The sequence below is a fragment of the Solea senegalensis genome, unplaced genomic scaffold (assembly GCF_019176455.1).
Source record: "Solea senegalensis isolate Sse05_10M unplaced genomic scaffold, IFAPA_SoseM_1 scf7180000015118, whole genome shotgun sequence".
Classification (NCBI taxonomy): domain Eukaryota; kingdom Metazoa; phylum Chordata; class Actinopteri; order Pleuronectiformes; family Soleidae; genus Solea; species Solea senegalensis.
Window position 1 is genome coordinate 38,344 of NW_025321228.1, and position 16,275 is coordinate 54,618.

General features: G+C 37.9%; 1 protein-coding gene across 1 annotated transcript in view; it reads left to right on the forward strand.

Moving 5' to 3' along the window:
* megf10 (multiple EGF-like-domains 10) overlaps positions 1 to 13,261 on the forward strand; it is a 46,040-nt gene extending 32,779 nt beyond the window's left edge. Inside the window, exons 9-25 of the mRNA XM_044017151.1 lie at positions 253 to 465; positions 1,069 to 1,243; positions 1,788 to 1,908; positions 3,351 to 3,514; positions 4,165 to 4,267; positions 4,996 to 5,142; positions 5,679 to 5,813; positions 5,899 to 6,027; positions 6,559 to 6,687; positions 7,243 to 7,371; positions 7,669 to 7,797; positions 8,369 to 8,596; positions 9,428 to 9,543; positions 9,906 to 10,029; positions 11,227 to 11,271; positions 11,355 to 11,564; positions 12,069 to 13,261. Of these exons, the coding sequence (XP_043873086.1) occupies positions 253 to 465; positions 1,069 to 1,243; positions 1,788 to 1,908; positions 3,351 to 3,514; positions 4,165 to 4,267; positions 4,996 to 5,142; positions 5,679 to 5,813; positions 5,899 to 6,027; positions 6,559 to 6,687; positions 7,243 to 7,371; positions 7,669 to 7,797; positions 8,369 to 8,596; positions 9,428 to 9,543; positions 9,906 to 10,029; positions 11,227 to 11,271; positions 11,355 to 11,564; positions 12,069 to 12,235 (2,464 nt within the window). The 3' untranslated portion in view covers positions 12,236 to 13,261. The remainder of the gene's footprint in view (positions 1 to 252; positions 466 to 1,068; positions 1,244 to 1,787; positions 1,909 to 3,350; positions 3,515 to 4,164; positions 4,268 to 4,995; positions 5,143 to 5,678; positions 5,814 to 5,898; positions 6,028 to 6,558; positions 6,688 to 7,242; positions 7,372 to 7,668; positions 7,798 to 8,368; positions 8,597 to 9,427; positions 9,544 to 9,905; positions 10,030 to 11,226; positions 11,272 to 11,354; positions 11,565 to 12,068) is intronic.
* Positions 13,262 to 16,275: the final 3,014 nt, after the last annotated feature.

Below are 16,275 nucleotides of genomic sequence, written 5' to 3' on the forward strand. Positions count from 1 at the left end.
ATTTAATAAACTTAACTCTGACGTCAGCTTGAAGTACGAGAGAAGTGTGTAACATTGACAGCAGTGGAATAATCACTAGAATAAATAACAGATGAACTCTCAGTTCTCTGTTCCAGGGACAAAAGAGACGAGTTATCATTGTCAGGGAACTACAATAACACGTGTTCCCTCCTGTTTGCGGCCTGTAAAACTGCGACCATAACGTGTTCACTGAGACACTGTGTGATTGTGCGCTCGCTCTGCTGTAAACAGGTGCCAGGACGAGTGTCCAGTTGGAACCTACGGTGCTGGCTGTGCAAAGACATGTCGCTGTAAGAACAACGGCAAGTGCTACCACACCAACGGCGCGTGTGTGTGTGAGCCAGGATACACCGGGGAGATATGTGACGTTCGACTGTGCTCTGAAGCTCACTACGGCCTTCACTGCGACAGGAAGTGTCCATGCTCCACAGTGAACACGCGGAGGTACGCCATGTTCAATATATATATATATATATATATGTATGTATATATATACATATTTCTGACCTTGTAGACAGTAGTTAGTGATCAGTTAGGCTCAGTACAGCTGGCCGACTGCATGTGTCTCTGTAGAGCACAGCTGCTCCGCTGCTCCTCAATGGGACTGCTGTGTCACACCGGCCAGCTGTCAGTCAAACACACTTAGTAATAAATGTGTCATACTTCATGATCCCCGCTCTGCTAAGAAGCACCATGGAGACACGGAGGTCCTACACCAAAGAGACGCCAACATTATACAACAGTTTTGAGCTTGAGCGCCCCCTACATTTGTAATTCCGGGTTGTTCTAACTCTTAATTCCTAATCCAAGAGTTTTAAGCCCATAGTGATAGTTCTGGGGGTTTTTGCCGTGTATTTCAGATACTGACTGACTCGTCAAAACTGCTTTTCTGACAAAATGGTCATTGCTGTGGACTAATGTAATCAGCTGTCTCGGGGGCCCCCTCTCAGCTTGAAATGTCCTGTTTTGTCTACCATGTTGAAAGGCCCCTGGTAATAAGAGTGAGTACAATCTGTAAACAATGTTGTGTTTCTTTCTCGCGAGCAGCTGCCACCCTATGACAGGAGAGTGCACATGTCAGCCGGGCTGGTCAGGACTCTACTGCAATGAAACCTGCACTCCAGGGTTTTACGGCGAGTCCTGCCAGCAGGTGTGCCAGTGCCAGAACGGCGCCGACTGCCACAGTGTGACCGGAGAGTGTATCTGTGCTCCAGGCTTCAGGGTAAACACTTTTGTTTTATAACCTGTTGAAAAGTGAACTCTATGCCACCTGTTTTTTATTAATGAGTCTAATGCAGCAGGTGAACTATAAGACCTTTTACATCTCAGCCAGTCATCAAAAACACAGGAAACAGACTTTTATGGCTCTTTAACGACATCTAGTGGCAGGATTTAGAGACTACAGCAGTTCCTGTCCTTTTTTTGGCATTAAGTAATGTGGAAATTATAAGAAAATAACAGTAATATAATATGATACATAATTGAGCTTACTGTAATATAAATGAAAAAACTATATGTAGAAAACCAGTGTAAAACAGTGCTAGTTATTAATTTACTGAAGAGGAGAGTTTTACAAAATTCTGTTAAAATTGTGATCAATGTTTCCAGAGGCAGGTGGTAAACAAGGTGCAATTCTATTTAACCTTGTATCCAAGCAGGATAATCAATAAATATCAGAACAGTATCAGATAATAACACAGCAGACGACTCCATGTCAATAGTTAAGTTGTTTATCAAACTATGTGACTGAGTCTGCTGCTTCACAGGGTCCCAACTGTTCGGTGCCGTGTCCAGCAGGGACGTATGGAGACAGATGCTCCTCCAGCTGTAACTGTAAGAACCGAGCCCAGTGTTCACCTGTGGATGGATCGTGCTCCTGTAAACCAGGTGAGGACAGTTTATACTGTATATAATCAGTGACACGTAAATATGTATGAAAAGACTATTACTATACAATATATACTATACTATATATAGTAGGTATATACATATATTTGTGTATGTGTGTATATATATACACATATCTGTATGTATATATAAATATATGTATAAAAAGACCAATTATTTTTTCAAATTGGTCTTTGAAAAAAACATTAACCGCATCTGAATTCATAGTCACATTAACAGGTACTTCTTGTCCAACCACTTAATAATACACTTCGGAGACAGACACTGAGCATATACAAATATTTACATATATATATTTATACATATATATATATATATATATATATGTATATACAATAAAAAAATAATAATACATGTATATATATACATATATATGTATATATATATATATTATTTTTTATTGTAATGTTCATATCGTTCAATTTAAATAAAAAACTTTTATTTTGAAATTCTGTGAAATATCACAAGTAGCTGTGACGTGTAAATATGTATGAAAAGACTATTACTATACAATATATACTATACTATATATAGTAGGTATATACATATATTTGTGTATGTGTGTATATATATACACATATCTGTATGTATATATAAATATATGTATAAAAAGACCAATTATTTTTTCAAATTGGTCTTTGAAAAAAACATTAACCGCATCTGAATTCATAGTCACACTAACAGGTACTTCTTGTCCAACCACTTAATAATACACTTCGGAGACAGACACTGAGCATATACAAATATTTACATATATATATTTATACATATATATATATGTATATACAATAAAAAAATAATAATACATGTATATATATACATATATATGTATATATATATATATATATTATTTTTTATTGTAATGTTCATATCGTTCAATTTAAATAAAAAACTTTTATTTTGAAATTCTGTGAAATATCATCACAAGTAGCTGTGACGTGTAAAAAATCAATCAAAAATCAAACGCAGTTTCCGAAAAAAATGAACAAAAAGAGTCTTCAATAAAGCAAAAATGCAGAGAGTGAAAGGTGAACTGAAAAACAACATGGAGCAAACAAACCAACACTGACACGGGACAAACAGGGACCATCAAACAGATGATACTGGATAAAGGAAAAAAAACTTCAAAATAAAACAGGAAATCAAGAACTGAAAACAAGACGAAATGTAAAGAAAACGATGAATAAAAAGTCCAACAAAACGTGCTCATCAGACAAAGTCAAGGTATCAGCTGACTTACAGTGACAGGGTCTTATACTGCCCTCCCCCTCGGGATCGGTCAAGGTTCACTGTGGACTGAACTCTTAGGACCAATAAAAAACTCTTTCCTGGGACAGTTTTCTTATTTTCTTATCAATATCATCCTGTTATACTTGTTAGGGCGTTTCTATGTTTGACCATTGTCGGCCTCATGTAACCAGGGTGGCATGGTGTGGACTGTTCCATCAACTGTCCAAGTGGAACCTGGGGTCTGAGCTGTAACCTCACCTGCAAGTGTGGGAGAGGAGGATCCTGTAACGCCCTGGACGGTCACTGCACCTGTGCTCCTGGCTGGAGAGGAGAGAAGTGTGACCTCCACTGTCAGGTGAGATGAGAGGAACGCCCCATCCATCCATCCATCCATCCATCCATCCATCCATGCATATGCTTATTTGAGCATATGTGGAGGATAAAGCGGTAGAAGATGGATGGATATATCCACCTTATTCCTGGAGAAATGCTTCTGGGTTGAACTTGTGGAGCAGAAGCTGAAGCAACAGTAAAGCAGCTGTGTGTGTGTGTCAGTGCCTGATCATGCTGCAGTGTGATGTGGGATACTAAGACTCTAATGGTCTCTATGTCTGTCTCTAAATAAATAAGGTCGTGTCCCACCTCCTTTAACAACACGGGACTGATCTTATTACTGACGACACGCCGGCTTCACCATCTGTAGTGACGGAGTGAATGCAAGCCTTTACATGTATTATTATTATTATTTGGGAAATGCTGGCACTGTTGCATCACAATTCTAATGTAATAGAGTAAAGCATGTTAAAGAGTCAATTTAACTCTTCATGTTTTTGTTTTCTGAGGCAACAGATAATGCACCAGTGTATAATAACAATAATAATAATAATAATAATAATGATGACAATAATTCATTGAATAATTGTAAACATTTCAGTGCATAAGGATGCAGAGCTGCTTCCTGTCATGTGATGTGTTAGCATGATGGTCACTTTTCCCCTTCGTCAGGACGGCACCTATGGTCTGGACTGTAAAGAACGCTGTGACTGCAGTCACGCTGACGGATGCCACCATTCCACTGGTCACTGCAGCTGTCTGGCTGGATGGACAGGTCAGTGGAATCAGAGGTGTATAAAGTACTTGGAAAAAAAGAACAAGTACAAATACCATAACTGAAAATGACTTTGGTAATAGTTTACCCATAAGAAAATCACTTGAGTAAAAGTCTTAAAGTAGTCTTGTGAAAAAATATGCTCAATAATCAAAAGTACAAGTAAAACACAAAGTATTTTAAAGAAGCAAAACATTCAGAAATGGTTGGATGGAGAGTTCTTAAATGCCTTTATCTCGTGGCACTTTGGGCACAAGAGGCACTTCATTTTGTATGTTTTAGGATTTTCCCTCATTCCAAGGTAGCCAAACATTGTTGCCAGATACACAAACACCAGATTTTACATGTTAAATTTGAAATTAAAACATATTTAAAACAACATTTGTTTGAGTCTTTGTCTCAATTTGCAAAAAAAGCCCAAAAAATGCAAATGTTATTTTCCAACTCTCTCCTCTCTGGGTGACAAAGACGCTGATTCGCCGCTTCCTGCTACAGTGAAATTACCGTAATAACCACAAACCAAAAACGTGCACAAACTTTTCATCTAACGCGCTTGGTGTTAAAGGGTTAAGTAGTTAAGTAGCATTTAATGAAATAAATCAATAAATAAACTTATTATAAAGTAAATAAATAAATATTTGTATCCTTGTCAAGATCAATACTTTATATTTATTTTATCGACTCCATTATAAAAGTCACATTTCATGTATTCTCTCTCTCTCTATAAGGTATCCACTGTGATAGTGTGTGTGCAGAGGGCCGCTGGGGCCCAAACTGCTCGCTCCCGTGTAACTGTAAGAACGGAGCGTCCTGCTCTCCTGATGAGGGCACCTGTGAATGTGCTCCAGGATACAGAGGCACCACCTGTCAGAGGAGTGAGTCCTGCATGTGATGCACACACGCGTGTCCACTTCAGTGTCGTCTCTTTAGCTCTCACTACATCACTCCAATAAATAGCTATGACATTTTTAGATCTCCTTATATGGACATCCTGGGGATTTATGTTTATAGGTCACATATTCAGGCTTTAAAAAATGCGTTGTGTCAAAGTTATGATTCGTTTTATGTCGCATTTTTAATAGTGATATAAAGTAGCAATAATTGTGAAGCATTTTTCTTAATCTTCTTTAATCCGATTGCCTATTTTGTGCTGAAAAAAAAGGATACAAGACACTTTATATTGCACATTATTACAGCCTCTGTGTAAATTGTACATTTAAACATAGTGATGGAAGAAAGCAGCCGAAATGCTCTGTGTTCTAAGGGTTAATGTCACTGGCAACGTGTACTCAATGGTTAGAATGTAACAGATGTGTTATATTTCAAAGTTAAGCATTACAGTTTATCATTTATCCTGTTTGTGAATCGACTCATTGGCTTGAACTGACATCCTTTGTGTTTCTCCCTGCAGTCTGCTCTCCGGGTTACTTTGGTCACCGCTGCAGTCAGACGTGTCCACAGTGTGTCCACAGTAATGGACCCTGTCACCACATTACAGGACAGTGTGACTGTCTGCCAGGCTTCAAGGGGACGCTGTGCAACGAGGGTGAGCATCGCACCACCACAGATACACTGATACGCTGAGAAACCCAGTGAAGCGCATTTAACACACACACATGTCCTGTCAACAGTGTGTCCCAGCGGTTGCTATGGGAAGGACTGCATGTTGAGCTGCAGCTGTACCAACAACGGCACGTGTAACCCCATCGATGGCTCCTGTCAGTGTTATCCAGGATGGATCGGCAGCGACTGCTCTCAGCGTGCGTATCTTTAAATGATATCACATATAACAAACCTGGTGGTTGTGAATATAACTTTGTTGTTCTTCATTTTAAACTGTTGAAACACTATTTTAACATGCAGTAAAATGTAATGTATATAACTGGCAGGTATTGATAGTTACTCTGGGAAAATGGGCAAAAGCACTCACACACAGGACATTTTCTGGCCCCAGTTGTGGTTAAATTAAGAAAAAAAAATCTTTAATCTAACCATTTTATATTAAACAGGTTTATGCAATGCAAAAATTATCCCAACAGCTAATGACAGTAAGTTATCAGAGAACAGATATGTTATTTAATGTAAGCATCAGCATCCAGCAGAAGAAGAGCTTGAGTTATTTAGGAGCTCTCCATCACAGGAATGTCACACCTGCAGTAAATGAACTTGGTATAATGTTCAAATGCGCTTGAAATAGAAAGAAATATATAGACTGAATGTGTTGGTACATAGTATTTTGAGGTGAAAAGACTGAAGATGACACGCTCTGACGTGTTGTCCCTGTGTTGCAGCGTGTCCACCTGCTCAGTGGGGACCCAACTGCATCCACACGTGCAACTGTCACAACGGAGCCTACTGCAGTGCTTATGATGGAGAATGCAAGTGCACACCTGGATGGACTGGCCTCTACTGCACACAGCGTAGGTCACACACACACACACACTAACTTTGTATGAAGTATAATATTGTACAGTGATTAAAAAAAATCACTTTTTAATGTTTGATATCACAACTTTTTTATGCCTTTATTTTGGCTGATTTGCATTTACATGATATTAAATGATACTTTTTCATTATGTATTTGTTTATTTTTCACTGCTCTACTGCGTGTTTTATTTGTGCATTCTTAAAACAAGTGTGCACAGCTGACATGACTAGTGCAGTCTGGTATATAATGTTGGTCTTTTTGCTTTGAACTGAGCGGCGTCACACAGATACTTATATTGAGTATTATATAAGCTCATCACCAGGCTTTAGTGGTGTTACAGGCCTTTTTCATGGCAGATATGTTGACAGGTCACCGTCTCAGTAATGAATAATGAATTAATAATGATTTCAATGAGTTGTTAACTAAACGTCACTCATTTTAAACTCGAGTTTCTTATAATCGACCAGTGTTGAGAAAAATGCAACAAGTCAAATAGTTTCCTTCTGTTTTTATTTGCTGTACATGATGTCTGGTGACTTTCCTGCAGGCTGTCCTTTAGGTTTCTATGGGAAGGATTGTTCTCAGACCTGTCTGTGCAGGAACGGAGCCGACTGTGACCACATCTCAGGACAGTGCACGTGTCGCACCGGCTTCATGGGACGACACTGTGAGCAAAGTAAGTCAGTGCTTTCCTTCCTTCCTCTTTGTTTTTGTTATTTTCATATTCATTTTGCATCATAAATACGTTTGTTTTTGTGTGAACTATATGTAAAAACCACTTTTACTTTGAAATGGTGTGCATTATCATCCTAAATATTTTTAAATGCAACATCATGATGGATTTTCAAGATACAGTATAATTTTATTTTCTAATCACCAAAGTATTCATGACCAGACTAGAAGCTCACTGGCCCCTAGGTCATTTTGACTTTGAGGCCCCTGCTCTAAATGATTAATTTCCTCTGATTTCCAGAGTGTCCCCCTGGCTCATACGGTTACGGCTGTCGACAGGTGTGTGACTGCCTGAATAACTCCACCTGTGACCACATCACTGGTACATGTTACTGTAACCCAGGCTGGAAAGGAGCTCGCTGTGACCAAGGTGAGTGAGTCAAACAAAATCATTTAACCCTCAGGTTACAAATCTGTTTATGAAAATGGTTGCTCTATGCCGATTCATTTGGTGGACTAATCTTTCTCCACCAGACATTTCCAAGCATGAGACTCACAGCCAAATACAACACTACAAAGTAATAAGTTTTATTTGTGAGGTTTGCATCATTTACTGGCACAAAGCTTCTCTCGCCTTGAATCACCAGGAACGCAGTAACACGTCCAAGCATGACGGTCACTAAAGGTCCAATATGCAACACTTGAGAATCACCAGTTGTCACAGTTCAGCATCAGAAAAAAAACGTTATTCCAGTAAATTAGAGCAGATCTGGGAATGGAACCCACAACCTTACAAGACAATTTTCTCTACCACTGATCTACTGTGGCCCCCATAGCACACAATCATGCCTATTCCTGTCGGTATCATAGTCTTGTGACAGAGGTTATTCTCTCTACTCATCTCATTTGTACTTCACTATACTTTTGCTTACTGATGACCTGAAGCAGAATGTTGCATATCATCACGATGGTGAAGCTCATGTAGTCTTTATTTCCTGCAGCTGCTGTGGTGGTGGTGGGCAGCCTCAACAGTTTGACCAGTGCAGCCATGCAGGTGGACTCCTACCAGATCGGAGCCATCGCAGGGATCATTGTCCTGGTGCTGCTGGTGCTCTTCCTCCTCCTCCTCTTCATCATTTACAGGAAGAAGCAGAAGGGAAAAGAGCCCACCATGCCGGCCGTGACCTACACGCCTGCCATGAGGGTCACCGCTGATTACACCATCACAGGTACATTACAGGCCGACCACTAGCCTTTTTTTTGTCTGTGTCGTCGAAGGTTACATTTTTGCAGAAGTTGTAAATGCCGACACAAATGTATCTGAGGCTAGCCTTTGTTAGCCTTTGTTAGCCTTTGTTAGCCATACCAGTAAACAACCAGAATCTACATGGTATTTTGCTCATGCAAACAGTTTAGCAACATGTCTACATTACAAAAGCAAACAGTACTATGTGTACGACTGATTTACCGTGTAACAAATACAACAGAAGTGCTATTAGCATGTGTCTGACCTCCACATATTCACTACAACAGTGATTCCCAAAGACTTTTTGGATTGAATTTTCTTTTGTTGGAAATGATTTAACAAGTCAAAATGATATTACAGATATGGCTGCTACATTATGCACAAATTACAAATTACATATAATAGTTCATCTTCAAAAAGTGGGTCTGGACTAACTTATACTGTATATATATATATATATATATATGTATATATATATGTATATATATATGTATATATATATGTATATATATACATATATATATGTATATATATATATATATATATATATATATATGTATATAAATGCCTCTGAAAACACATTTATATTGTAGCAATGTGTGATCCAAGCATCTTGAATGACGACACATCTGTTTGTATTAGACCAAGAAAAGAGACAAATCAAAAGGAAAGATTAGCCTTTTCTATGGCCCATATCACATGGTAACATGTAATAGTCTGAGTCACATGTTCATTGGGATGTTTGTATTTTGCTTTGCTCTGAAAGCTCTAAAGGAACAGTCTTTTTGATCTTATCTCCCTTTTCATTTTGTAGATGCTCACCCACCAGCATGTGAGGGTTACCCCAGCAGCTACTTCTCCAACCCCAGCTACCATACTCTGACCCAGTGCATCAGCCCCCCACATGTCACCAATGGACCATATGGAAAGGTATGGGATTGGACGTTTTAGCTGCTTTCAGCTACTTGTACTTAATTCCAGAGATTATGTGGTGTAGCTGTATGTGAGATTCTCTGGATCATTTTAGAATGAGGAACTCAAAAATAATCCACCCGAGTGAAAGCTTCAGACAATCCTCCAGAGTTTCTCCAGCTGTTGTGAACACATCGAAGCTACATAATATCAGCTGTGTCATAGGTGGATTAATATCTGGACCCAGATATAACCTCCACACTTCATGTCTGGAAACTGAGACGCTGCTCAAAGAGAAGGCAGAGAGAGAGAGAGAGAGAGAATCCAGTGTGGAATGTGGTTATTAATGAATGTTCTTTTATTCATGTATACATGTTTAGACAAAGAACAACCAGCTGTTTGCAAATTTGAAGAATGTGGATCAGAGGAAAGTGGCTCCTCGACCTGACCACACAGGCACACTGCCTGCAGACTGGAAACAAGGAGACAGCTCTGATGAACTGGGTGAGTCATGACACAGACACTATTATTCACAAGGCAGCCATTTTCCTCTGGTGATAGCAGCTGCTGTGATCGTGATGCAGTGAATCTGAGAAATTAACTCTCCCATGAAGTGAAAATCATGCTTCACTGCAAAGAAAGGGCTTTCTAAAAACAAGATAAAAACACTAAATCTGAGGGAAAAGGTGCTCAGAGCAAGTGAAATGATCTGTCCGTGCAGCAAGATGATTTCATTTGACAAGATTTCTTGAATTGAGATTAAATCCAGAAATAAGCACGGCTACAGATGTATTCAGAAGGCTTAAAATAAGTATAAGTGCTACATTTAAGATGAGATTACTTAAAAATAACTTTTTACAGCCTCAAAATAAGTCAAATGTACTAAATATAAGCATTTGAATATTTTGTTTTCTTACTTTTTTAGAAGAAATACTCCGTATTAGGCAAGAATGACTAAGATCTGTCTTAATCCAAGTTGGTTTATCTTGAAACAAGGCTTACTTCATCTTAAAACTCAACCTTCAAACCTAAAGCTTCAATGCGTTGCCATGCATTCTTACATTCAATCAATCTTTACAATAAAGACATCTGAATATCATTTTTTTAACAATCCACAAAAAAGAAAAAACTAATTCTCTCAGCCCTCTCAGTTATGTATCAGCATTTTTCAATGAACGTATCCTGAAATACAGGTGAAACCATAGTGGTACTGATCCCTGTATTTAGTAAAGGGATATTTCAGGTTTTTAAAGGCATGGAGTCAATTTTGACTGAGTTATACCAAAATTAAACAAAAAGCAAAAGCTCAAGAATCCAAACACCACAGAGAAATCTTGCACATCAGAAAAACAGACAGCAACATGGTGGCGGTCTCTACATAGTACTGCAACAGTGCAGGAAATTGAATAATAAAATGAATAATATACTACTAAAAGAAGCCTTGTGATTTCCTCGCTGACCAACCTGAGAATAAGACAGTGATGATTCTGATCTAGAACCACATCTGCTCATGGCAAAAATCTGATATGAAATGCAATAAAAATATCATCGTGTCATGAAGTCATGTGATGAACAACAGAAAAGAGGTAGAAGGAACATTAAAACAATAAACACAGACTGTTAAGAAACTCAGACTGCACAAACAGTTAGGAAATGAGCTTATGAAGAATGTTGCTGTAAATTTCTGTTTCTCCACACCAGGAGCTTATGGAATAGATAGGAGATACACTGGGAAATCATTACGAGGTAAACTCTGCAATAATACAAATAAATGATAAGCTTTTAATGCTGCTTTCAAAACAGCTTTAACTGCTCTCTGTCTCATCTAGATCTGGCAAACGGCGCGCCGTTTCACGCCAGCTCCTGCTCCCTCAGCAGCTCAGAAAACCCATACGCCACGATAAAGGACCCCCCGATACTGACGGCCAAAAACACAGAGTGTGGCTACGTGGAAATGAAGTCACCGGCCAGGCGTGACTCCATGTACGCAGAGATCAGCAACAGCAGCCCCACCAACAACCGCAATGTCTACGAAGTTGGTGAGCGGCTTTTTTGAATATGTTTCGTCGTCACTGTGAGTTTATTGTTTTCAGTTGCGTCACAGCTGTGGTGAGTAAAAATGATTTCATTCAAATCTTTGTCAAATGACTCACTGAATCACTGATTCATGATCTGTGACATGAGTCTCTCCATGTCCCCTGTGCTGAGAATAATAAGACTGAGATAAGACTGAGACCGATGTCCTCACTTAAACCATGGCTGTCAACAGGGAGACAAGAAAAAGCAACAAAAAGCTCACCTAATAAAATCCATCAGCTACTTTCTATATTATTAAACAGTATTTTCCATTTAGCTTCGTCTCGCTCACAAAGTCATGGTGTCTGTTTCTAAATGTCCTCAGTGGAGATTCAGTCAAGGTGAACCTAATCTTACCTCATGGATCTGAGACGAGGTGTTTGTGCGCATGGATGCTGTTTGTCACGTTCACATGACGACGTGCAGTCGAGAATGGAGCGTAAACCTCTGTCTGTGTTTGATTTCAGAGCCGACGGTGAGCACCGTCCCATCCACTGCAGACGACAATGGCCACACACAGTTTGGTCAAGATCCGTACGATCTACCAAAAAACAGCCACATCCTCTCTCACTATGACCTCCTGCCTGCCAGAGAGAGTCCATCGTCAGAGCTCAAGGAGCTGGACAGTGACTGATGCTTCAGAGAGTCAGTACAGAGATCGGGTCTCACACTTTCATAGACATATTTACACTTTGAAATTATCATTGTAAGAATGAATCATGTATGACTTCTTTTTGAACAGAGTGGGTATATAAGAGATTGGGGGATATTTTACTACAGTATTGACACGGCTGTGAATTCTTCATAGGTCATTCCATTATGTCGTGGAGGTTTTGATGAAGTCATGCTCTGAACAACAAATGCCTCACGAGTCACTGTGCAGGGACGCGACGTCTTCCATGTCTTTAGTCTGAAAACAAACAAAGAAACCCACACACAGTTAAACGGATCGTCGTCCTGTTTCTGACGTCGGAGCTCTTCATTTCAAGCGCCTTCGTGACTTCTGTGTATAATACTCATGACCGATCAAATCTTTATTTTTATAACGACATTTAGGCAGGATGGGATTGAACGTTGGTGTTTCTGAGGTGGAGTGGGACGGATGGTAACAACATCACATGTCAGTGGGAGAATGAGGGTTTATAAGTGATTCCATTTCTGATTGAGGCTCATTTCATTTATATATAAATAACATATATTTATAAAAACATATATTGTCACTGATTTTCTATAAATAAAGATTTGCATAATGTCATGGCAGAATTAAGACTAAAGACTCAAATATGTAAATTTAAATTCTAAGCATGCTCAGAATCTCAGTTCATTTCCATATCTTCATTCACAGAAAATGATACTGTAATAATAGATAATTATTATAGAATTTATAAATGGTTTATAATGAGGTTATTAATTAGGTTGTTAAGATTTCGTCATCGTTTATAAGTCATTTCATAATAAAGAGCAACAGTGACCTGCAGCTTGTTGAATAGGTTACAAGCATTTAACCACTGTTGTTTTTACTGCACTTTAAATAAAACCGTAAAAACGACACTGACACTGAGACTGGGCATGACCAGAAGAAGGTTATGTTGAATGTATATAATGCAGCCATTTCCAAGAGATACTGTATATAAATAAATGAATCATGATTTCATTTTTATTTATTTGATCGCATCAAAAAATTAGAATCTTGTTTGTTTTTGAAAGTAGTAGACAGTTAGTCGCTCATGAGTGAAATGAATTGGTAGTAAACAGTAACAAGATCTTGGTCAATAGTAGGATTATCAATTCATGAAAAATGTTACAACTTATCTGGAGTTGCATATTAATGATTTATACCGTGTTAAAAACCAAATAAATAATAAAATAACCCAACTATAAACCATTTATAAATCCTTTTTAGGGCTAATCTCCGTAGTTCTAATGACATCATGTACTGAAAATAAGGATCAAATATTGTTTTCTTGTTGTTGATACAGTGAATGGCTGTGTGCTATTTAATAATTGTATTAAGTTCTAAGGATGTGATATACAGAAAGAGCATGGTTTAAAAAACAAAACTAAAGACCACTAGCTGATGGTAGCAAACACAAGGAATTCCAAGTGTTCAGCACACTGCAGGAACCAGAACCTGGGGCTCCACAAAACCAGAACCTGTGTCAACTTTGTACAGTTCTTATTTTATTTTCTAAAGCATTTTACAAACCAATAGGTTTTATATCTATATATATTTTTTTGAATATATATATATCTATATATAGATATATATATACGTATACATATATAGATATATGTATATGTATATGTGTATATAAAAGTATATATATACATATATAGATAGATATATATGTATATGTGTATATAAAAGTATATATATATACATATAGATATATCTATATATGTATATATATATAGATATATTTGTATATATCTATATATATAGATATATTTGTATATATCTATATATATAGATATATTTGTATATATCTTACTCTTGCTTGTCCAGAATATGCACTGTCTCACATTAATACTTTCACATGTCAAAAGCAAAGGATGTTAGCAGCTGTGAGGTAGAACATATTAGAAGTGACACTAATAATGTTATTATAATTGTTTTATTTTTTTTTTCAATTTATGTGCATTTGTTATTCCTGATGAAGAATCTGTGGCTCTGCTGGGCCAGCACAAGGCATCTGTTGGCCATCTCTGTGTGTGTGTGTGTGTGTGGTTGCTCTATTGCTTTCTAACAGTTCATTTTTAAATTGCCTCCTTTGACCAAATAGACTTGTTGGTGTGTGTGTTCTTTGTAATACATACAGTAGTAAACTTGTGTTTAAAGTGTCTACTAACTGTGGGAAACACCATTACATACACGTTTCTGTCCAGTATTCTCATACTTTACAAAGTGTCCATGGATGCAGATGCAGTCAAACAGAGGTTACTGTGTTTTGTTCTTTGACTAATCGTGACTGACAGTGATGAGGGTGTCAGTCATTATGATGACAAGTCAATAAACATCCCCATATGACCACATTCATATCAAGTCACTGACAAAGCTGCTTATGAAAGGCAAGCTTGAGCTGGACTTTTGCTCTTTCGGAAGAATAATTATAACAGTGCACGTTATTAATCAGTGTCAGAAATAAACTCACGGGAAATAGTGTGAAAATGACCATTTGAATTGGAATTGACTTTTTGTCTTCTTGTCTGTACTGTTGTGTCTTCATAGTCTATAAAAGCAGTCTTAGGGCTATTCTGACATGTTGTTTGTAAAATAATGTATATAATGTGATGGATTCTGGTGTAGAAATGTTTATGTCACCTAGTGTCTTACATGAACAAATGAGGCATTTGTTTCACCAAATAATGACCATGTAAACTCTCAAGACTCTTTTTTTATCTCTGAATACTGGATATCCTTTGTAATCGCTTCCTTTTTCTACTACGCCAGAATAATCTGCATTTAAAAGACCACTAAAGACGTTTGTTCTGATTGTAATGTTTGCGATCATTTGCTTCCACTGCATATTTCCAAATCGTGTGACAATGATTTAGCCACTACTACCACGACATTTGATCTGTTCTACTTTTTTTGGGGGGGGGAGGGGCAGTGGGTGTTTGTTGTTTTTTTTATTATAGAGCTGTGTTTGTTTGTGCAAATGCTTTCGAATAAAACTATCATGAAAAAGGTTTTTTTTTCTTTTCCTCTGACAGCCTATTTGTAAGGCTTTAAACACAAGGAAATGGTCCAACTCAGTGGTTCCCAAAGGCTGGGTCAGGACCCACACATGGGTCGCAGGAAATTACAGTTGCTTTTGGAAATTTCCATGATTACAATTTTTAAAAATCGCCGTAGAAGCTCGGATTTATCAAATCTTTTTTTTCATATCAACGTCCTCCGTCTAAAGCCGACACTTGTGATTGGCTCTCTCTGGTCATGTGACATACTGCCACTAGACTCAGTCGACTTGTTAACGATACAGTAGTTTCATATCATTTCTGACGCAAGAACTGTGTACAATAAAATAAGATGTAGCCTAACAGTTTTTCCAAATATGACCTCGAAGCGCCACCTTGTGGTGCAATCTTTATTAGTTTATCTGAGCTTTTGAAAAAGTTAGACCAGTTTAGACTCATAATGTTTGGTTAAACTTTTGAACACATAAAAAAACATTGACTTTTGGTCTATGACTTTTTGGTCTATTTTATGGAACATTAATGCCATCACGTATCTGCTCACGCGCTGTTGTCTAAATTGTGCACATTTGTCATCAGATCAACATTTTATTGTTATTTATTTACATTTCATCATGTTTTGTTATCAGTTTATTATTTGTGTAAAGAACAAATATGTGGTTAATTCCAAAATAATGATCTATGGTTTGAATCCACTTTTAAATTCAGAAAAGTAATCACAATGTATCCAAAAGTAATTGAAATAGTTACACTACCATTACATTTTCAACAAGGTAACTTATAATTGTAACCAACTGCATTTTCAAAGTAATCTTCCCAACACTGTCATTTAGTTACCTAACACCTTAGTCCTCACTGTGTGTGTGTGTGTGTAAATGAATGGAAGCGTTTGCAGTGTGCTAAAAACAATAGGTGCGCAAACCTGTGCGCGAGCGCGCGTGTGTGTGGCTGTGTGCGCGCGCAGTGTCGGAGCAGAGT